The 23,394-nt window shown below is 41.3% G+C and overlaps 2 protein-coding genes across 3 annotated transcripts; one reads left to right on the forward strand and one right to left on the reverse strand.

The window, feature by feature from the left end:
- Window positions 1-10,969, reverse strand: arcn1a (archain 1a). The gene is made up of 10 exons (XM_010870438.3): window positions 10,795-10,969; window positions 7,144-7,407; window positions 5,475-5,654; window positions 5,023-5,225; window positions 4,709-4,870; window positions 4,297-4,462; window positions 3,944-4,091; window positions 2,082-2,190; window positions 1,749-1,953; window positions 1-1,473 (listed from the first exon to the last, which is right to left on the reverse strand). Exons 1-10 carry the CDS (start codon window positions 10,795-10,797, stop codon window positions 1,384-1,386), a joined length of 1,530 nt encoding a protein of 509 aa, XP_010868740.2. The 5' UTR covers window positions 10,798-10,969; the 3' UTR covers window positions 1-1,383.
- Window positions 10,970-12,675: 1,706 nt separating this feature from the next.
- Window positions 12,676-22,977, forward strand: hmbsa (hydroxymethylbilane synthase a). Of its 2 annotated transcripts, none has more exons than XM_010870441.4 (14): window positions 12,676-12,879; window positions 13,784-13,837; window positions 14,289-14,361; window positions 14,705-14,754; window positions 14,884-14,939; window positions 15,528-15,605; window positions 15,898-15,975; window positions 16,263-16,338; window positions 16,453-16,566; window positions 17,748-17,786; window positions 18,022-18,141; window positions 18,377-18,430; window positions 18,663-18,749; window positions 22,069-22,977. In XM_010870441.4, the coding sequence occupies exons 1-14, from the start codon at window positions 12,853-12,855 to the stop codon at window positions 22,234-22,236; spliced, it is 1,074 nt and encodes a 357-aa protein (XP_010868743.1). In that variant the 5' UTR covers window positions 12,676-12,852; the 3' UTR covers window positions 22,237-22,977. The 2 variants fall into 2 exon arrangements, with proteins under 2 accessions (XP_010868743.1, XP_010868742.1); XM_010870440.5 differs by lacking the exon at window positions 12,676-12,879 and adding an exon at window positions 13,288-13,682.
- Window positions 22,978-23,394: the final 417 nt, after the last annotated feature.

Genomic DNA, 23,394 nt, shown 5'->3' on the forward strand with positions numbered 1-23,394 from the left:
TTTTCAGGGTTTATAATACACTTTAATCTTTTTCATGTTTACATTGGAATGTTAATTACCCACGTTCATTATTCTATAGGGTTACAAAAGTTGATTCATTTATTTAACTCCAATCTCCCCCACCGACCTACAATCTGAATCCCACACTATTCAGAATAACTAACAAAATAAATCCAACAGACAAAATATTATTTAACATTTACCCTCTCTCAATTGTATGTCATGAGCACAGTCAAAGTGAATATGGCCATTCATAGAGAAATCTGTGAAATGAGAGAAAAAAGCCCTGGCATTCATTCATTCAAAATAAGCATGAGGGCTTGTTGCAGTGGGGCTGTTTGGAGGGTGGACCGTGGGGTACCGGTGATGGACAGGGTTCTCCGGCATGGCATAGCTGGTAAGAGCATTGTGTTAGCGGCACCAGGACTGTGGGGTCAATTTCCGCTGGGGCTACACATGGCATACCACATAAGCACAGGGAGTGCTGTAAGCAGCTTTGAATTCAAGCGCATTCCTGATGCTGTATGTACCTAGAATGTTTGGAGCGTTAGAGGTTTATGGTTCTTTCATTGCTTGCGTTTGATATGCAGGCTTTCATATAGAACAGTCCAATTCGCAGACAGGACTTCAAATGAACTATGGAAAATAGTGCATATAACTAGAGTCCGTCGGAGTGGGTACAAAAATTTGTATTGAACAACCTCAAGGCATTTGATTAATCAGTATATTACATTGAAAAAGGGGGCTACTAGACTTTATTATATTAACTTGCCTGCTCACTGCGCAGGGACAAAAAAAAGACAGACATTTTTTCCTTTGATCTTTCGAACGTGTGCTAAACTATAAACGGTCGTTTTAATCATCTTGGTTAAGGTTTTAGCGGTTCCGTTTGGTACCAATCACAGTGTGGTTCTCAGAGACAGAGCACAATGTGGTTGTAGTGTTTTACCGGAAGTTACCAAAGGATTTCATGGGCTACAAACTGGGCCAAAGAGAGTATCATTCACACAGACCCAACACCTGCCCTTCACTACCCCAGGTCCACCCAACCTACCCCGGGTAAAGATCTTCGACTTCACCAATCCTTCTCGAGGGTGCGTCAAGCAGGTTTTTACATACAGCTATATGATGATCCATCGATGAGATTTCTGGTAAAAAGGTAGAAAGACACCAAAAGCCGGAGAGCCATGGTGTGAAAGGGGGCTTTTCTTTTTTTTTAAAAAGGGGTTTTGAGTCCTGTCGGTGGTACTGGTGGTGCTGAACAGGCTAGCAGCGAACCACTTATCCCTTTACAGTTTAGGGTTGGGTTGTTTCTTTCCATAACGTGTCAATCCACGGATATTGTCATCGTGGTTTCGGTGGGCGGTGCCGTACACAGGGGAATTACAGTATTTCGTATTTGTCAACCAGGAACGACGTCTCGGAGGAGAACCTCACTGGAACCTGCCCATCTACCTGGCAAACCTTGGCCACCTGGAGGGGAGAGTAAGTCATTATTGGCCTTGTTTTAAAAAAACAAATATACATTGACGTGTAGTTCATTAAAACACTCAGAAGTTGAGGTGCAACAATCAGCTTTTCGGAAGCTAATACCAATCTATTTTAATAGGCGTTTGCTGATCGCATTTTAAGCAAACATCATCCAATTCCAGACAATCGACTGGTGCATCACTACTCAGAATTGACAAAAAAATTACATTTATAACCAGCTTCCTGGTGAAATGTAACTGAAAATATCAAAGGCTGACCGTTATGTCACAGTAGTTTCCTTTAGAGATAAAGGAAACGTTGACCGGGAAGAAGTCGTTAGGCTGGCCTGCCACGCTGAACTCAAGACTTCCTGTCTTGTTGTTGACATCCACCACAGGTAAACACCACTCCAGAACATTCCGCCGGCTGTCATGGCGGTATTCTCCGTCCAGGTCACCGATCACAGGAGCGCCGACACCCGCCCTACCATGACAGATAAATAGGTATTTTAAACTCAAGTGGCAGGCCGCAACAGCCACTGTATAGAATAGGAAGGATTTAACAGGAAACAGGATCCTAAATGTTTAGATGCTTCAGATTGGTTTACTTACGGAACAGGAATGGAGATCACTACATCGTTCAGTTCAAGTGCTTCTTCCTGAAGCTCATACTCAATATTGACATCGCAGCCAGTGGCACTCTCAGAAGGCCAGCAGTTTACTGCAAAGAAGCAGAGGAACAAAAAACTGAATCTTCAGAACATTTTAATGGCATAGAAGGCAGAGTTTAAAATAATTAGAACACCACATTTCCAATGTTTGGAAGAGAACGCTTGGAACACAAATTCCAGGGGCGGTATTCACAAAAACATCTTACCACTAGGACTCCTAAACAGCACTACAAGTTCATAGCTAAGAGTTTCCTTTTAAAATATATTCCCAAAGCTGCTGACAGCAACTTTAACTAAGGAACGGGGAGAAGTCTTAAGCTAAAAGAAAGGGCGGGGTTGACCTTGTTGCTGTGGATTATGTCGTGTTCCATGAACAAGCTTACTACTGTATGCCCACAGTGATTGGCTGATAGGGGAGGGGTCTCTGTCAGTGAATTCATCATAGCAATACTGTAGAAGAATGTGTCATGTTGCCATATTGAAATAAAGATATTAAAATTTTAATGTAGGCTAAGTGTCACTGATAGAACATGAAACCAAGAATGATATACTGACTAGTCATGATATGTTCAGCTAACTGTCAGTCTCTTACATGTCTGGCAGCTCGTAAAGAAATGCGTGTTAATCTTTTGATGGTGCAATAATTCATGCAATTGTGTCCCCCACCACTAACTACACTGGGCGATTGAGCTATGGCCATGAAGTTAGCCATGTTTCTATGCAGTTGGCGAATAACATGAGTAGGGTTGGGTCAAAACATTGTGTTTGACCAGGTGTTTCCTCAGGTTAGACGTGTTGCCATGGCCAGCTTTGCATTTCGCATCACAAATATTACAGCGAGCGTTGTCTGCATCAGGTTTTGAAGTGTAACCACACATCGGACTGCTTTCAGCTTGCCACTGCCCTGACTCTGTTGGTGTTGAACATTGAACAAGCTGCAGGGGTGAGGTAATCTCGTTCTCATAGTCTGGCTCTCTCTCTCTCTCTCTACTCTCTCACCCAGATGCACTCTCAGGTACCGAAATTTGGCACCAATTGATTTTACGTGAATTGGTACTCGGTAGTTCTGACGTAATTCGGTTGGGACCCTTGAAAGTACAGAGCTCAGTACCCAAACCTAATCATTCAGTACCCAACCCTAATCAAACCGATTAGGTTGCAGGATATGGGGTCTGGGAAGGGCATTTATTGTTAGATGTAATATTCTACTGACAGATGGATGAATATACATAGTTCATCTGTGCTGCATACTGCACAGCTGCATACTGCACAGCTGCATACTGCACAGCTGCATTTCCCCTGTGGCCAAGTAGCGTTGAGTTGTCAAAACCTTGATGTCAGTTGTTATTGTTATGGGGTTGTTTCTGTTTGTTGGTGAAGTGACAACCTCCCTGGCTAGCTCTACTATGATCATAATACCCTTGCGATTAAGGAGATACCTTTTTAAAAGCTCAGTATCAATAAATGCAGCCATTTTTGGATTGTTTGTGACTTGGTCTTAGGAGTTCACTTGACTTCCCAAAACTTTTCCCAGACTTAGGAGCTGGTTTTAGCGCTAAAACCCTTTGTGAAATACTCTTAAACCAAAAATGTAGGAGTCCTGAGGTTAGAACTGACACGTCCATTCTCTTTGAAGAGTTACTCCTAAATCAGCAAGTTAGGAGCTACTTTCAGCCTTAGGATGTTTTGTGAATACAGCCCCAGAACTCCAGAAAGGGAAATTGTGAATAACTATTTATATAAGAGGTATAAAAACCTGGTTATAAACCAAACATAAAATAAATGACAGTATAAAATACTGACTGGTTAGTGGTATAAGGGTCTCATCCGTAGTCTGTAGCCTCCATTTGAGAACACCCACATCATTGTTCAGAGGGAAGGACTTATCCGGGTTCTTGAGGCCCAGCACTGAATCTGTGGTGAAAAGCTTCTTATCCACATTGGGATGTGTCTGGATGGAGCAGGGCAGGAGTGAAATCATTAAAAACACTCCCACAGCATAAAACAATGGCGCAATGCAGCACCCAAAGCAAATGACACCAACAGCCAAAACGACTATCTTGATTAATACCAGCCAAATTGACGTTGGCATGTATAACTGTTGTGAACTTTGCCCGTGCTCTCAGTCCAATGAAAGGTTTGTGTCTGGAACCTACCTGCAACTGGACACCCTTCTTGTCTCCATTGTTGATGGTGAGGCGGATGCGTCCGTTCTTTTCATCGGCCACCCGGAGGGTGATCATGCCCAGGACCTCCATGTTCTGCAGCCCTCCGTCTCTCCCGCAGGTCAGGCTGATCTTCTCCTCACAGCGGAGATGCACACTGGTAGTTAGAGGGAAGTCAGAGGTTAGACAAGTTCTGCCCACAAGCATATTACGACCATTGCATTGATTATTACAAAGACAATGACAATTGTGCTGACATAATGAACATTTAGAAAATAAAAGGCTGGGATATACTAATGCAAAACAACTAGAAGCAAAAAAACCAAGAGCAGATTCTAACAATTTGATCAAACTAACCACTGGATATATCATCTGAGAATTAGTGAGGTAGAAGTTAGCCCACCTCTCGGTATTAATTGGTGAAGGCAGGGATTTGGATGCTTCTGTGGGCCTCTTTCCTGAGGTAGGCATGATGACTTGGCCCTCAGACTTGAGCTTGTCCACAAAGTCGTCAACCTCCTTCCCTCTGGCGCTCAGCTTCAGGGCCTTACTGGGACCACTAGCCCTGTGGAGGAATACACAACACTTGAGGAATAGGGCCAAATGTTTCTATCCATTTCACTGACAATTCCCTTCCACACTTGTGGTATTTCCGAGCGACACCAGGGTCCATTATGACCGTGCGGTTACCACCGGGTTTAAAATGTATGAGGGTACCTAGCGGGGACAGGCGAAGCTTTGGGTTTCTCTGGCTCCATGAGGGTGTCAGTGATGATGGTGGCATTGCTGCTGCTGGACATGCTTCCGAACCCACCGGAGAACCCTGGAGACTTCTTCCCAGAGCGGTCTGCGTCACGCCTAGCCTGCTGCAGCTCTTTGGCCTTTCGCCTCATCTCAGCTTTAGCCTCCCGCTCCTGAGTCTGAGAAAGAGAGGGGAAGGCTGAATGAGATTTGGAAACCTTTTGTCTAGTCAAATTCAGACATTCTCCTGTAGTACCCTAAAGATGATAACCTTCCGACGCTCTGGTTCATTTCATTAGGAATCAACAGCGATAAAGTAACAAGCTACATTGAATCACAGCCTGAATGGGGAAAATGCGGTTGTACAGTCCCAAAACAGGGCAGTTCACCCTACCCGGCTGACAATGGGTTCTCAGTTATACGCTCACCTCTCGGACAGCGCGGAACACCTTCTCCTCGTGAGAGTCCATCTCAGTGAAGGTTCTGATCTGGGCCAGGTTGACATTCTCCCTGTAGCCTAGCGCCACAATCTCATCAAAGGCAAAGATCAGGTCGAAACAGTGGTCAGAGATCTCCCCTTCCTCCAGCACACGACAGTACTCTGGGATCTGAGACACAAAGAGATTATGGTCACTTTCCTCCAGAGCTCAACTCCAGTTAAAGATGAGAGGGGGGGTATTTTTGGTTGAAACAGCACCAAAGTGATGTCCCCGTTCCAGACAGAGCTATGCACCTGACTTCAAAATTAGAATTTTGTTCATGGACTATATACTGTTTGTTTATATTTACTTAGTTTACAAACATTTAAACTAACCTGCATTTTGGGATATACTGTACAAGAAACAATGCACAATCTACCATTCAAAAGTACAAGGTCACTTAAATATGTCCTTGTTTTCATTAGTCTCAAATAGGACTCAAATTACAGATTGTCATTGGTCAAGTGTCCATTTGTCATCTTACTTGGACCAAGCAAGTCTTGTCTTATTGGTATTCTTCAGTAGCGGTTTCTTTGCAGCAATTGGACCATAATGGCCTTTTTCCCAAAGACTGTTCAGAACAGTTCATGTTGAAATGTGTCTTCAAAGAGACACAATTGGTAAAATGTGAACTTAGTGAAGCATTTATTGGGGCTGCAATCTGAGGTGGGGCCTGATTTCTGGGGCTGGTAACTCTAATGAACTTATTCTTTGCAGCAGAGGGAACTCTGGGTCTTCCTTTCCTGGGGTGGTCCTCATGATAGCCAGTTTCATCATAGTGCTTCATGGTTTTTTCTGGATTGACTGACCATCATGTTTTAAAGTAATAATGTAATTTATTTTCTTTATGTTCTTGCTATAATATGGACTACTACAGTACAGATATAATGATGGTCTTCTGTACACCAACCACACCTTGTCACAACACAAATGACTGGCTCAAATGCATTAAGAAAATACATTACACAAATAAACTTTGAATAAGACACACCTGTTAATTGAAATGCATTCCATGTGACTACCTTATGAAGCTGGTTGAAAGAATGCAAAGAACGTGCACAGGGTGGCCAGTTTAAAGAATCTGCAATGATTCTGCTTAACGCTTTTTTGGTTACTACATGATTCCATGTGTTATTTCATCGTTTTGATGTCTTCACAATTATTCTACAATTAGGAAAAAAGTTAAAATAAAGAACTACCCTTGAATGAGTAGGTGTACAAATGTTTGACTGGTACTTTATATAAAGTAAGGAGTGAGAAACAGTTTTTACACAATTGTTGTACACTATAAAAGATGTAAGTGCTACCTTGCAGAATCATTTTTAAATAACTTGAAATTTGAGTGCCTCGTGTGTCTGTGTGCAAGCATTGTTTATACTTATTCTACTCAGTAGCACATTAAAGTGGCAAAAGTTGAAGACAAAATCTTAAGGATACTTTAGTCTTGAAAAAAAAAAAAAAGAAGACGCTATGATTAGACAAATTTAAAAGAAGAAAAGTTTATGCTTAACTTAGAACTTTGTTTACATAGTGTGGTGTGTCTGAGAGCATGTTTGTCTGTTGGCTGGTGACTAAGGATAGTTGTGTTTGTGTGGTGGTATTCAGAAATGTGTCATACAACACGTGAGAAGAGCCGTAGAGTCTCCAGGTCTTCCAGGATGTTGCTGTTCTTGGTGGTGACGAGCACCATGTAGAGCTTCTCCAGGGGCTGGTAGACGTAGCGCACACTCTCTGTCTCTACGAACGTGTGCTGCTTGCCCGTGTTCATCAGCTTGGGGAAAGCAGCCAACAGACCCTCAACGCGCGTCCGCGTCATCTCCACAAACTGCCGCGAAACGATGGCCTTGCCCGCCTTGGTGCACACCGCCGCTGCCAACAGCACCTGGGACCAAACAGGAAGAGACCAAACGTTACAGAACAGAAATGGGTGATCAATCCTAGGCGTAAAGGCAATGTTTCAGCAGTATTCCCCTTCAACTAACCTAGTCCCAGGCTAATAAGCACAGCACAAATGAGTTTAACAACAACAACACTTACATTTGCCTAAGTGAGAATGACAATTATTTTATGGGAATGACAGACTACTCAGTAAAGTATTTGTCATCTTCACTAAAAATGGAGGGACATTTCTGCCATTTGAGGACACAGACAAACACTTTCACATCTTTTCTAGCCTAAAACAGACACTATATTCTCACATTTAAATTATTAACCAGACACTTTTCCAGAGGAACGGAATGTTCATACTGTCATATTTTAAACCACAACTAGGACTGTCACGATATCATATTTTCACTGCAAGATTATCGTGGCCAAAATAATTCACGGTAATGATATTATCGTGGTATCTATAGAAATGTTATATCATTCAAATTAATCTCCAACTTCGTTTAATGTGTTTTTTCTTTCTTGTTTTGGCAAATGAATTACACTCGAAATGAGTGTATGGAGGTGGAGAGTCTGTAACCATAACTCTACAAATAAAAAAATAAGCATAAAAAAAGAACAATTACACTTAATGGATAGTGAAAAGGCAAACATATGAACTGCTAAACAAAACAAAAGATCCACAAGCCTAACACTGAGAGGAGTTTTGGGAAGAAAAAAAAAAAGGCTACGAAAAGGAGTTAATTCAAATGCTAGTTTATAGGTCCAGACTCGTAATTTAAGCACATGCATCGTTTGTCCGTGAATAAGCTATGGAAAACCAAGAGGAGTTTTGGGAAAAATATCCTTTTTTCTATGTAAATAGGTTACAAACATGGCACATCTTTGTGGATCTCTCCCGGGGGTTCTAGTGGGGCTAACAAGTTGATTTCAATGCCAGTGCTTAGGTCCAGTCTCCTTGTTTAAGCACACAAATAATTTGTCTATAGGTGACATGCATAAGGTATTGAAAAACCAAAATAGTTTTTGGAAAAAGACGACATCCTTTTGTCCATGTGAATACGCTACTAAAATGGCGCATCTTCGCGGATTTCCCACGTGTGTTCCAGTGGGGCTAACGAGTTGATTTCAATGCCTGTGCATAGGTCCAGTCTCCTTAAGCACATGCATCGTTAGTCTATCAGTGACATGAATAAGGTATCAAAAAACAGAGAGGGTTTTTTGGAAAAATACAACTTTAGTTTGTCTAGTGAATATGATATTATCATGTGTATTATTAACATATCAATATTTCATTTTTTAAATATCACGGTTATCATCAATAACGGTATATCGCAACACCCCAACCCACAACCGTGACGTTGCTAGCGCGATTCATTTACAAAATGAGCTACAAAGGATGTCTTAATAATCCTATTACAAGAGGAGCTAACTATCTTGTAGCCAGTTACAATAAGGCAATGCTCTTCCAATAAGCTAGCAAGCTCCCATAGTAACATTATATTATTGCCACAAGTTTTAATGAAGCAGTAACCACCCCTTGCAGCCCCAAGTCAGTGCAGTATTGAGGCTGCTCAGCTGCACATGATACTTCTGCCCCATATTACAATAAAGCAATTGTGGAGAACATGTTATTAGATATGATTGGTTAGTAAACTAAGCAGACAGAACCAAATTGTTACCGCACCAGGAACTTCTACCAACTTTCTTACTGGCTATTGAAGTCCAGGTTTTACACACAAGCCCACTTGACATTCTGCACATTGGGGCTGGAGCATCTGGGAAGATTATTACCCTTCAACTAATATTACAGAAGGCTTTTGAAATCCACTATTACAGTTGTCACTTCTAACAAGAAACATGATGCATGAAACTATGGTAACACTCGCACTTTAGAAAAATCCCATCCCACCCAGTTAAACTAAAAGGGGCTAAAAGATCCTGGTTATGTAATACAAAAGCAGCTGTTTCTTAGGTCCTCAGAGAAAGAACACTAGTGTTCATTCAACCTTTAATTTACAGTTATCTGAGCATGTAATGTGTTACTTGGTTTATTTTACAAATCTTTTCAGAGATAATCCACCACTAATATTAACAACGAACCACAGCAATGTTTCTGACCCCATCTTAAGTTTTAAGGGTTGCTCTGACAAGCAGAGGCTTTAGAGGGTCTGCTTTTTAAAATAGATAACCCTCTAATCTCAATTTATTTTCTGAGGCTGTAATCGTTTTTAATGTAATCAAACTATTCACTAAGCCTATTCAACCATTCTTTAACCATTTCAAAATATGAAGATATTTTAATCTATAACTGTTTGACCACAAAAAGTGTCCTTAACACCATGTCAGTTCAAAATCACCTTCCTAACACGTTTCAAGCCCCTAGCAACGCTACATATCGGTCCTGACCTAACCTATCAGAGTGTAAGTACACAGATGGGGCCGTATTGCTTGCTTTTCAGACGTGGGCTAGTGGTTAATAAGAAATTCGGGTGCAGCCTAAATGTTTTGCTGACCTAACGTATTTCCAGGGACGGTCTGTTTGATTGTTTTGTGAAAATGTAGCTAATATCGTTTACAACAACCAACTATTAAAATAACCAGTAGTTTGCTAAAAATAATAACGTTTGCCAAGGCTTCTAAGCTTCTTTGTCCATGTATTCTATTCTCATTAGGCCCACATTAATAACAGGTGAATAACATACGAGTTTGCTGGCAATTGTGTGACTAATTTGATTCTTACGCGACAATTTATATTAATACAATGTGAACAACTAGTTACTAACGCAAGTTTATTGGTTTTCGAGTTGACACTGGTATTTTGACGTCAATGCAGTGGAGCGATGTACCGATAGTTAGCATGCTAAATAACTAAGCAAGCATGATTGTACAGTAACTAATAAGTACAGCCTATCATCCTCAATGTTATATCAGGGCAATGACAACTAGCTAGCGTACGTAGATGAGCTGTTGCAAACTGTCAACTAACCCTAGTGCAATAACTAGTGCGGTAACGTTATCTATCGGACAGCCAACAAGAGTAACATTTATAGTAGGTTTCTTGAGTCTGTAGGCCCGCTAATACGTCAATACAGACACCGAGGCTACCTAGCCAGCTGAGCTGGCATTTACTGATGTGTGACAGCTGTCTAAGACAGATTTTAGTAGATATATAGCTTAAATTACATGTTAACGGTCGAACTGCGTTGATTTGTTAAGTAACTGTTTAGCTAGGGGACCCTGTCAATGTTCAAATCGAAAAACCGGAACAAGACATAGCAACATTAACGATTAGCATGCTAACCAGTTAGCTTACGTGAGCTAGTTTTCGACACAAGCTGGTAATTACTGTACTTACATTTCAAAACATTTCATAACTCACCATTTTGTTAGTGTTATCCCTTATGCGATAAAAAATATTTGCCGAGCCGCTTCCGTAATATATTACCACGTATTTACTGTCTACAATGCACAATTTACGGAATGAAAGTTGCGTCTGTATACAGGTTCAATATGGAAGGACATCTAGCCACGTCTCCACCGGAAAAGGCTCGTCAGCAAGGTGAAAGGGCAGAAACAAAAAAATGAATATGTGGAAGACACACCATCATCATTATTCATTCAATAGAGTATTGATTCTTAATGACACAGACTAGCTTGCACTGCAATCCATCATTAAAAATTCTATTATAAAGTATATTATTACTTTGATGTGGCCATTATTATAATAGACAGCATTATGTATTTAACAAATACACTACAATGTTGTTAATGTTAAATGTAGTATTAGTAATTGCAGGGAAAAAAAGCAGTCCCATGCAAAGCGTATGATAGATGATGTAATAGCTATACACTTATTACATGCTATCTGTATGAAAATGATGTAGGATCTCTTGTTCAGACTGACAGGTTGAAAAACGCTGCCCAGGCACAGGGGCTTCGAGTTTGCAGGGCATTTCGAATACCTCTGGTTTCAGTGCTACAGGTGGAGATGGGGGAGATGCCATTACATTTGAGGAGAAGGCAAATGTTGATTAATTACTGGCTTAATTTGCAGGGATATGGGGGGTCAAACCCTACAAAAGAGGTGTTGTTGGGTTGCTGGAAACACAGTGAGAGGGATATCATGAGCTTTGTGTGGGTGGCCAGAGAGGTAGGTTTTGTAGGGAGGGAGTTTAGTCCTACAGTGGATTTGTCATTGAGGCCTCCTTGGTTACTTTTGTCTCCAGTGGTGGATCTGGGAATATTGGAGATATTGTGCATGATGGTTAAGAGGTGGTTAAGATGCGCCTGGAGGGTGGGTACCCGGAGTGTGTAGTGGTGTTCACGGATTGTTCAAAGGACCCAAGGACGGTTTGGCTAGGGGGCAGCTTTTGTAGTTAGGGGAGTGGGTGTGAGTGTCTACTAAAAGGGTTACAGATCACTTTGCAGTTTACTCGGCTGAGCTTCTGGCGGTGCAGTATGCCTTGAGGTGGGTGGAGGACACTAAGCCGGAAAAGGTGGTTATTTGCTCTGATTCATCTGAGGTGTTGATTGGTTTGCAGTCTTCAAATCCACTAGGTGGCAGGACATTTTAAATAGGGTGTTGGAAGCACAGGATAGAGTAAGAAGGGATGGGGTGCAGGTCTCATTCATGTGGGTTCCATCTCATGCTGGGGTGGATGGGAACGAAACAGCTGATAAATTGGCAAAACAGGCCCTGGAGAGGGGGGTGGTGGACGTGGTGGTGCCCTTGAACAGGGTAGAGGCTAAGGAGGCAAAGGAAGGCACTTGTTCCAGATACAGGGTGAGATTGGGGATGGAAGGAGGGCAGTAAGGAGTAGGACGGAGGAAGGGATAGTGACTAGATTGAGGGTGGGGCACTGTGGATTGTACGGCACGCTACACATGATAGGGAAGCATCCAACTGGGTTGTGTGACTACTGTGGGGGAGTGGAGACGGTGGATCACGTCCTGATGCAGTGCAGACTCTATGAGAGGGAGAGGTTGCAACAGGGTTTAAGGGCAGAGTGTTGAATTTGGAATCTATGTTGGGTAGGGTGTGTTCGGTGCAGTGGTTAGGTGTCTGTTTGTGTTCCTTGGAGAAGCTGGGTTGGCAGGGAGAGTTTAGGTCCTCCCTGACGCTGGCCCATACTCCTTTACAGTAGGTGGCGGTAATACACCAATAGCGTTGGATGCCAACCACCGTTAAACCCTACGGAAAAAGAAGAAGAAAAACGCTGCCTGCATTTTCAGTCTCCGTTGAACGTGCCACGAAAATATCCCAGGCCCATGCCCCGCCTCATTTTTAACTCTTACGGAAGTGACATTTCCCAGGTCATGTGCGCTGAAACCTGCGATTCGTTTTTTTTACTATTTAGTTATTATATTAGCATATATATTAGAATTATTTTGAAGACCATTTTGCTAAAACCTTTGGGAACTTTCTGTATGCAGGGAGATGTCTGGGGAAGCGCAAAATGTACAGGTAAGACTCTGACAAAGTACGGAGCACGAGTTTAGTTTTTAAGACTGCCCTTCACTGAACGTTGATTGGTGGAATATTATGTTCATTCATTCTATTACCTGTTTTTATTCATTCAAAACAAACTCCTGAATTGTGCATCAGATTTACACCTAATAACTTGTCTTAAAGTTGTTAATTTTATTGGTATACATGGATTTACCGCAGTGGTCAATTATTCCATCCCGATATTTAACTTCTGTCTTTTGTAGCTAGACAAATCACTAGTGTAACTCGTTTCAGTGAGACTTGGAGAACCTGTTCATCACTGCAAATCCATTCATACGGAAATCCATTAATTCGTTGTAGCCTACTCAGAGGAAATATTTACTATTTTCTGACCTATTGCACTACGCGCGGTGTGACTAAACTTACATCAACTAAACTGTCGTTTATATGATCTTAAATGCATTACGATGGTATTCTTCGGAAGTCGTTAAATTCACGATGAGAGTGGAGAATGTGAAAAGGGCAGACTCTTGATTCTTCCCGTCATACATCGAATGTAAATTGTGTACAAACATACGCACACCCAACGATTGACACAATGAATCGGCATTCTTAATGTATACGTATATACAAGGAGATTGAGGGTGGAGACCAAGACACTACAAGAATCGACAGGTCAAAGGAAAATCTCATTGGTCTTCACATACTCCTCACAGACATTCTGAGGAAGATCTATAGCCTTCCTTCAGCCTTACCACAAATATCCACCTTTTAAGTCAACCAATAGAATGGAGGAAGGACCTTATAAGTGTGTTCGAGTAAGTGTTTATGGTTTAACCGGGGACTTGTCTAACAAGTTGTAGTCACAAGGAAAATTGCACACAAGGAAGCTGATTAATATGCATTCTCTTTTTAACAGGATGTAAATGGGACAGTGAGTCGGGTCATTCGGATGGGGACCAGGAAAAGCCAGGTAAATAAATTAACTCACTAAGTGAAAAGCTTCTTTAGACACAGCTTATGTGGAGATGCTCCCGTTGTAGGAGTTTTCACATCATACAGCTTTGTTACCTTGTGGGGTGTTTTTAACCTAGACAGTTTTTTCAGTTGAAAATGGGGAGGAAAGTCCAACTTGAAATGGGTGGGTCCATGTGTAGTAGTGTGATAAGAGCTCTCACTGATCATCGTGATAGGCAAACAGACATTTCTGAGGCAACGTGTGACAGATATCATACATAATATGTAACACATGACAATGCATGAACTGTTAACATTTACATTTTAGTCTTTCAGCAGACATATGTAAAATGACTTACAGTTACTAACTTGAAATCATAGCCTTTATCAAGGCAGGCGGGGGATCAGCTGCATCTTGGACATTGTCCCTTAAAATGTTCTCCTCTATTCTTTTTACTTTATTTCAGTTGGCTCGCATCCAGACTGACTATGTAGCAGAAAAACTGAAGAATCTTTATCCAGATGTAAATCTGGGAATAGGTGAGATACAGAAATATGCTGTATAAGAATGCTCATTGTGCTTCCTTTCTCACGCTCTTTCACTCCTGCTTTCTCCCTCTTTCTCTTTCTCTTCCGCCTTTTTCTTTTTCACACCCTGACTCTGTCTTTCTCCCCTCTGTCTGTCTGCCTTTCAGTCTCTGAACAAATAGAAGATTGTGCTTGCATGAGGATGGTGTAAAGCATACAGCTGTACTGACAGACAGTTCACTGTCTTCAGTCTTTGTTGCTCTGACAGTCTTTAAGGGGAATTTGCTGAAATGGAATTGATGAGATCACTACAAATAGTCATGATAGTAATGTACTACATTTTCATTCATTCCAGTTCCAATGTCCACCATTGGTGATAAAATCTTGGACACTGCATTATCCAAGGTTAGTTTATATTAAATAATGCTTAATGTTTATTTGTGAATGCCATTAAATGGGTAATGGAGCTATTACTGTATGGCAGTGTGTCTTGTGTCTATTTCAGTGTCAGAATGTGTCCTTTGGTTGTTTCAGATTGGTGAGAAAAGTCTTTTCACAAAAGAGCTGGAGAATGCTCTGGAGAGAAATGAGTAAGTTTGTACAGAGTGACTTGATCCATAGCAAGGATTTGAATGACACTCCTGGTGAAAACTAACAAGTCTAAAAAACAGCGCCCTCTGTTGGTTTTCTCAAACTTAACAATGTCATACATTTAAATCTTTACATTTGAGTCATTTAGACTCAAATCCAGAACGACTTGCATTTAATGCGCACATTTTAAGAAAGCTATGTGGAACCACCACACAACTAGTCATGTAGCCCTTAAGTGTATCCTACTCATTTAGGTGGCTCTCAGCAAACTGCATACTAGAAGGAAGGCAACACAAATAATAAACATAGCATGGTTTTCTGAAACTAGGCATAGACTCTGCTATCCTTGCCTTTAGGGGAAGGTGGTTCCACCATTCTCTTTTTAACAGGGGTGCAAGGACAGAGAAGAGTTTTGACTGGGTACACACAGAGTATATTAGTGCACTAAAAGTTAGAAGTCTTTACAAAAGTAACTAAGCATTTGGTAAAATTGTGTTACATGTTTTAAATGACAAACCTGTGCTACTAATGCAAAACAAAATGTGGAGTTTGCGACCACTTTATAACCAACTTCTCTGTCCGAACAGGGTGGACCTGGTAGTGCATTCACTCAAAGATCTCCCTACAACTCTGCCTGATGGCTTCACTATAGGAGCAGTGCTTCAGTGAGTACAGTTTGTACTCAATTCAGCATCAGCTCTGTCCATTTTAATCCACGCTGCATTTTTATAGAGAACCGAGCCGTGAATGAGTTGTGATATGAGCAGTACAACATGGCAGAACAGGAAGCTGATGTCTTTCAATGTTAATACAATAAATTGACCCATGAATTTTCGTTTTTTGGGGGCTTCTACATTCATTTGGACCAATGTCTTTTCAACAAAACAAGTCTCGTTTTGAATACTAAGGTTATCTGTCTATATGTTTTCTCGTCCTTTTCCAATTTATTCCCCCAAGGCGTGAAAGCCCCTATGATGCTGTGGTGCTACATCCAAAGAACAGTGGACTGACCTTGGACTCTTTGCCAGATGGCAGGTCTGTGTGCCAAAGGAGAGCAGTGAATAAAGAGGCCAATTTGAAGGGTCCTGCAGAAGACGTGGTGCATCCAGGCACACATTATGCCTTCAAACCATAATATTAGGATGTGGAGCAGTTGCAAAATATAATCTGCAAAGACCTTACCTATTTCGCCACTAAATCATTTGAATAACTGACTGTTACAATGCTTAATGTTCAAATTACTGTCCAGCTATAGATGTTTGATGCTTAAGAGAATTCTCTGAAGGATGAGAACTCCACTGACGTTTGTTCTGCTCTTGCAGTGTGATTGGAACTAGCTCTCTGCGCCGGGCTGCACAGCTGAAAAAGAGGTTTTCTCATCTCGAGTTTAAAGACATTGTATCCTTTTGTAATGGGGAATGATGCTTTACTAGCTGTTCGTGGCTTCCCAATATTTTCAGTTCACATGCCTGTCACTACTCTATGCATTAGTCCTTAACCTTTGCATTGCAGCGGGGGAACCTCAACACTCGTCTGAAGAAGCTGGATGAGAAGGAAGACTACTCTGCCATCATCCTGGCCGCAGCAGGGTTGAAGAGGATGGGCTGGGAGACACGAATCAGCCAGGTACAGTCTAACCAGCCACCCGAACACTTCAAGTGTGACTAGCATGCCAGGTCCTTGAGGCAAGACACAGTAATGTTACTGAGCAAAAGCCTATAAAGAAAATAACTAGAGAAATACATTTTATATCATTCTGTTTTATTACATTTGTCATTAGACATGTATATTTGTTCTTAGCCACAGTAGTTGCTGTAGAAATGTAACGTAGCGGTCAATAGCATCAGACTCGTAAAGGTAGCTGGTTCTGATCCATGAGCTAACAAGGTTGAGAAAAATATTGGGTTACCCTTTATTTGCATATTCTGTAAAGCATCTACCGATTGACGATCTACAGACTATCAGTAATACTTTACTTCAACTGACTCTCTAGTAACACCAACCCTAACCGTACACCTCATCCTAACACTGTCCATAACCTTTAATATAACAGTTTTTCTAAACCTTACCCCAACCTTAACTTTAGAAGGCATTTACTTTCAATAGACTGTGTACTAAACCCTAGCCCTAAACCTCATGCTATCCTTAACCCTAGCCCTAAACCTCACGCTATCCTTAACCCTAGCCCTAAACCTCATGCTATCCTTAACCCTAGCCCTAAACCTCATGCTATCCTTAACCCTAGCCCTAAACCTCATGCTATCCTTAACCCTAGCCCTAAACCTCATGCTATCCTTAACCCTAGCCCTAAACCTCATTCTATCCTTAACCCTAGCCCTAAACCTCACGCTATCCTTAACCCTAGCCCTAAACCTCATGCTATCCTTAACCCTAGCCCTAAACCTCACGCTATCCTTAACCCTAGCCCTAAACCTCACGCTATCCTTAACCCTAGCCCTAAACCTCACGCTATCCTTAACCCTAGCCCTAAACCTCACGCTATCCTTAACCCTAGCCCTAAACCTCACGCTATCCTTAACCCTAGCCCTAAACCTCACGCTATCCTTAACCCTAGCCCTAAACCTCATGCTATCCTTAACCCTAGCCCTAAACCTCATGCTATCCTTAACCCTAGCCCTAAACCTCACGCTATCCTTAACCCTAGCCCAAAACCTCACGCTATCCTTAACCCTAGCCCTAAACCTCACGCTATCCTTAACCCTAGCCCTAAACCTCACGCTATCCTTAAACCGAACCCCAGCCCATAACACTTATTGTAAACCTATAATTTTATCTGTTCTCCACAGGTTCTCAACCCTGAAGACTGCATGTATGCTGTTGGCCAGGTGGGTACATGTTTTTTTTTTTTTTTTTTTGTTGATGTTCGTTGTTGACATTCAGAGGAAGCACCTGGGCTGACAACCGTTACAACCGTTACAGCCTCACATCCATCCTGCAGGCTGGTGTATATTCATTGTTGGACACAACCTCTCGATAGACAGAACACACAATTCCTTAATATTTAATGACATGTCTGTGTAATTAAATAATGACTTCTAGTGAATGCTCCTCATGGCACAGGGCGCTCTGGCCGTTGAAGTACGAGCACGGGACAGCGACATCCTAGAGATGGTGTCCAACCTGCACCACCCTGAGACAGTGCTGCGCTGCATCGCTGAAAGAGCCTTCCTGAGACGCCTGGCAAGTTAACGCTGAATCCCCACCCACTCAAAGTTGTACAAAACATAAACAGAACACCAGCTGGCAGCTTCACAAAGTTGCAGTTAAAATGCTGCTACTACTTGAAGTGCATGGAACCCATACTTAATCACCGCAACCGTACACAATCATTTGGTGGGTCAGAATCACAAAGCCCTGCTATTCTGAACATAGTCTGGTCTGTCACTCCGACACTTACGGTCCTTCCTTTTCCCAGGAGGGAGGCTGCAGTGTCCCAGTCGCTGTGCACACAGAAGTGAAGGATTCAGTGGTAAGGAATTTTCCTGAAACGGATTCGGGAATATGTGAAGAAACCAGGCGATCTAAAGCCTGTAGAATAACATCCAAGCAGTTTGTTTTACTGCATTGCTTTTATTCAGTCCCTTTTAACGGCCTGTGTTAAATAACGAGTAATAATCTACTGTTGGAGTGTGTTTGGGCAAAATATTCTGATGTTATTGGGTGTGGTGGCAAGTTTAATGCTCCTCACGGTGTTCTTTCAGCTCTCGCTAACTGGTGCTGTGTACAGCCTGGATGGAACCGACTGCTTAAAGGACACAATGGAAGCCAGCATCACACCAGGCAACCAGGTCAGGGACTCTCATTGCATGCAAAAAGAGCACATTTTTATTTTGAACGCTCTTGAAAAAAAAAATGTCTATAATGCTTTTGATTTAAATGTGGATTTAAATGTTTAATATATGCCAAGAGACCAACTTCTGCTCTTTGATCACTTAAATCAATACAAAACGCTCCCAAGATAAACTTTGAAAGGTTCATCACAATAGAGAAATACAAGAGACCAGGAATGCCCTGATCAGCTTTTTTGAGGGCAGTAAAAGTATTGGTTTCGCTCAGGTAGCCTACCAGTCAGTCAGGGGCAGAGCTTAGCTTGCACATTCATTAGTGGGAGCCCCCCCTAAAATCTTACTACTGCTAACAGGATTAATCGATATCCCTCCTAAAAGAAATAGGAAGAAAACGAGCCCACAGTCTGACGTGACATTGACACCCTGATGGTCACAGTCAATCATAAAAATGCATTATGGGATCCCAATCATCACATCTGTGTCAACATAAGTATTCTCTTACTAAATAATATTTAAGAAAATCAACAACTAAATTAATATTTTATTCAGCTTGCAATCATTTTTTTCAGCCCCTCTGATTGGCTGCCATGGGTTGCCTCACACCCATTAAATCTCAGTCGTGATATGGTATGGTTAGCCTACCTTTATTTAAAACAGCAGAATGTCAGTCCGTTTAAAATGTGCTCTTTATACCGGGACATTTTTATTTGCCTTTGATAGATATATGCATCCATAGTAAACGTAAACTGTGGTGCACTGATTCTACAGCTGCAGCTTATATAGCTCTTATAGCGGCCGATGAACATAGTGCCTAGGATGCATCTTTTACCCACCCAGATTGCTTTGGAATTGAATGAATAGCCTATACTCAACTAATTTAGCATCTAATAAGACCTTCAACCTTCAGTTTTTATTAATAATTTTGGCACACATTGTACATCAGTGATCGGTTCTCACAATCGGAAAAAGAGATCAGATGATTGCTGTTCGCCTATTTTGAGTGAAAATTGTCTTGATTCCCAATTGAAAAGATACTGTAACATCTAAAATGTACAATCAAATATATATATGCTATACCTTCTGTGCAAATTGTCTGTCTGTTTTTCTGTCTATTTTAATCAGGGACACCCCTGATTAAAAAAATTATAAGTTCTCTTTATGCCTAAATGCTTTGAAGACACAAGTATACTATATTTCACACCTATTGCACACTTATTTTCTGATACTATTGAACATCTTAACATACAATGTAGAAGCAGTTCCAAACAAACAAACTCATTCTACACTCACCTAAAGGATTGTTAGGAACACCTGTTCAATTTCTCATTAATGCAATTATCTAATCAACCAATCACATGGCAGTTGCTTCAATGCATTAAGGGGTGTGGTCCTGGTCAAGACAATCTCCTGAACTCCAAACTGAATGTCAGAATGGGAAAGAAAGTTGATTTAAGCATGGTTGTTGATGCCAGACAGGCCGGTCTGAGTATTTCACAATCTGCTCAGTTACTGGGATTTTCACGCACAACCATTTCTAGGGTTTACAAAGAATGGTGTGAAAAGGGAAAAACATCCAGTATGCGGCAGTCCTGTGGGCGAAAATGCCTTGTTGATGCTAGAGGTCAGAGGAGAATGGGCCGGAAAAAGAGGCTACAATTTGCATGAGCTCACCAAAATTGGACAGTTGAAGACTGGAAGAATGTTGCCTGGTCTGATGAGTCTCAATTTCTGTTGAGACATTCAGATGGTAGAGTCAGAATTTGGCGTAAACAGAATGAGAACATGGATCCATCATGCCTTGTTACCACTGTGCAGGCTGCTGGTGGTGGTGTAATGGTGTGGGGGATGTTTTCTTGGCACACTTTAGGCCCCTTCGTGCCAATTGGGCTTTGTTTAAATGCCACGGCCTACCTGAGCATTGTTTCTGACCATGTCCATCCCTTTATGACCACCATGTACCCATCCTCTGATGGCTACTTCCAGCAGGATAATGCACCATGTCACAAAGCTTGAATCATTTCAAATTGGTTTCTTGAACATGACAATAAGTTAACTGTACTGAAATGGCCCCCACAGTCACCAGATCTCAACCCAATAGAGCATCTTTGGGATGTGGTGGAACGTGAGCTTCGTTCCCTGGATGTGCATCCCACAAATCTCCATCAACTGCAAGATGCTATCCTATCAATATGGGCCAACATTTCTAAAGAATGCTTTCAGCACCTTGTTGAATCATTGCCATGTAGAATTAAGGCAGTTCTGAAGCCAAAAGGGGGTCAAACACAGTATTAGTATGGTGTTCCTAATAATCCTTTAGGTGAGTGTATTGGTTAAACGTGGTGGTCCCTTACACTGACCTAGACATTGACTGACATTTGTCCTCCATCAAATGTAACATAAATCATTACCCAACACTCTATTTATACAAGTAATTATGTGCTGTCATTCTGAAAGCACATTTTACACATATGGCGCTTTTCCACTGCAAGGTATTGTCTCAACTCTACTCGCCTTGCCTCTACTCGCTTTGGGAGCTTTTCCACTGCACGGTACAGGTGGAACCATAGGGTTCTGGAGACTAAGCATAACCAGAACTAAGAAGGTCCTAATCTGGATTCTGTATTAATCTGATCTTTAAAACATGACTCACATATCCAACGCCAGACACAAATATGCATCGGACTGTGACAAATATGTGGAGTAACTCAAATATGTAAGGCCGCTCACAAATGTAATGCAAACCACAAATCTGTAAAATGCAGGTGCCAAATGTTATGACATTCACAAAAACATGTTTGGGAAAAAAAGTCTTACATTTATTTGCTAATCATTCTTTGTTTTTGTTAACTATTAATTATTTTGGGGGGATTTTAACATGTATGTATGTATGTATGTATGTATGTAGGTAGGTAGGTAGGTAGGTAGGTAGGTAGGTAGGTAGGTAGGTAGGTACGTACGTACGTACAGCAAGTCACAAATACATAATGCAGCTGTCAAATAAAAAGCACTGCGAAGATATATTTGTGACTCGCTACTGACAAGTTTAGAAAATGTTGATCGATTTCTGTCTCCAAACGATTGCATGCCACTCCAGCCGCATTCAAAAGGTACATTTAGAAAGTACTATTCATCCATAGAAAGCAATTGTTTGTACTGTAAGATTGTCATATTTGTGATAAGCCTGGGAATAATAATCCAAACGAATATGCTCAGTTTGACCATTGTGGTGAGCATATGGTTTCCAGGCTTGTTTTAATTGTTTTCCTACAATGTGAATATGGTATATCTCATTGGCGGTCCTAACATTTCCTTTACACAGGCAGAGGAGTCCGCCGACTTCCAGCATGTTGGGGTGACAGCCCTGAACGTGCCTCAGTTTTCCCAGGTAGCAGCTGAGAAACTGGGGGTGGCCCTGGCTGATCTCCTGCTCAGCCAAGGAGCGATGGAGATTCTGACCACTGCTCGGAAACTCAACGACGCCCGCTGAAAAATATCCTCTCTGCATAGTGACTCCCAAATTGCTTCGTACACCTTCCTTTGGATCTCTTGTTTAAGGAAAACAAGTAGTGAACAAATTGAGAAGGGCTGCCAGACAATACGCTAGCCAGCATCAGCATCAAGACCAGCTTATGTCTGTCAGGGCCTTTAATAATGCCTCGTCTTGTACGGATTCACCTTCGTTGGACAATTGTATAAGATAACAATTTAATTATCCTATTTATGTATCACTCAACATGCTCTTTAGAATAGACAAATTCCAGGTCAAGATTTGTATAAATGCTGAGGTTATAGATGTATCACACCCACACCTCACATTGATTATAACATTCAAACTCTCTGATCACTTACTACCTAAGGCAAGAGTATTTCAAATGTTAAAAAAATGGACAAGATCAAAATATTGACCAACTGAACTACACATTGACTCCCTGAACAAAAGTAAATTGATAAATGCTGGAATATACTGACAGAAAAATGATATTAGTGGCTAGAGTGTTGTTACAAATGACATAACTGTCAACGCTTACTGGAAAACATTACCCATAGTGCCATAGTTTGTTTATATTTTGTAATGTGCTTCACATGAAGCTTACAAATGTGTACATTTAGTTTGTTTAACCAAAATATGCTACTAGACTCTTGTTCCTGAATAACCACTGGATACCAACAACCAGATATGGGTTGGAATATATTTGTATTATCTGACATTAAAATTATTGTTACTGTATGATGTTTTATGTTTTGAAATATTTCCTCAAAAACACTGCTGAAAAAGTTGTAAAAAAGGCGAGTGTTTATGTACAGTTCTTTGAAAAGAGTAAGTCAAATGTGATCTACGTACTCGAGCTGACTGTAAAGGCAATCGAAAGCTTGTCCGAAACATGAACGCAACTATTGGTTCTCGTCTGATTGAGAAAAGACATTCCAGATGGCCTTAGCTGTTTTCCCACGCTTACAACCTGCACGGTTCAGCCGCAGTGAAAATGTAGCTGTAACTGCAGACATCAGTAATATTGCAACACAGTAAACCAGCACGAGAGAAATGCTAACGCAGTTAACCCGTACCCTCAGCAAAGGTTGAACGTATTTCTTTATGTACCAAAGAATTTGAGGATTACTTCACACCATTCCACAAATGTTTGAT

This window comes from Esox lucius, chromosome 7, assembly GCF_011004845.1.
Source record: "Esox lucius isolate fEsoLuc1 chromosome 7, fEsoLuc1.pri, whole genome shotgun sequence".
NCBI classification, from domain to species: domain Eukaryota; kingdom Metazoa; phylum Chordata; class Actinopteri; order Esociformes; family Esocidae; genus Esox; species Esox lucius.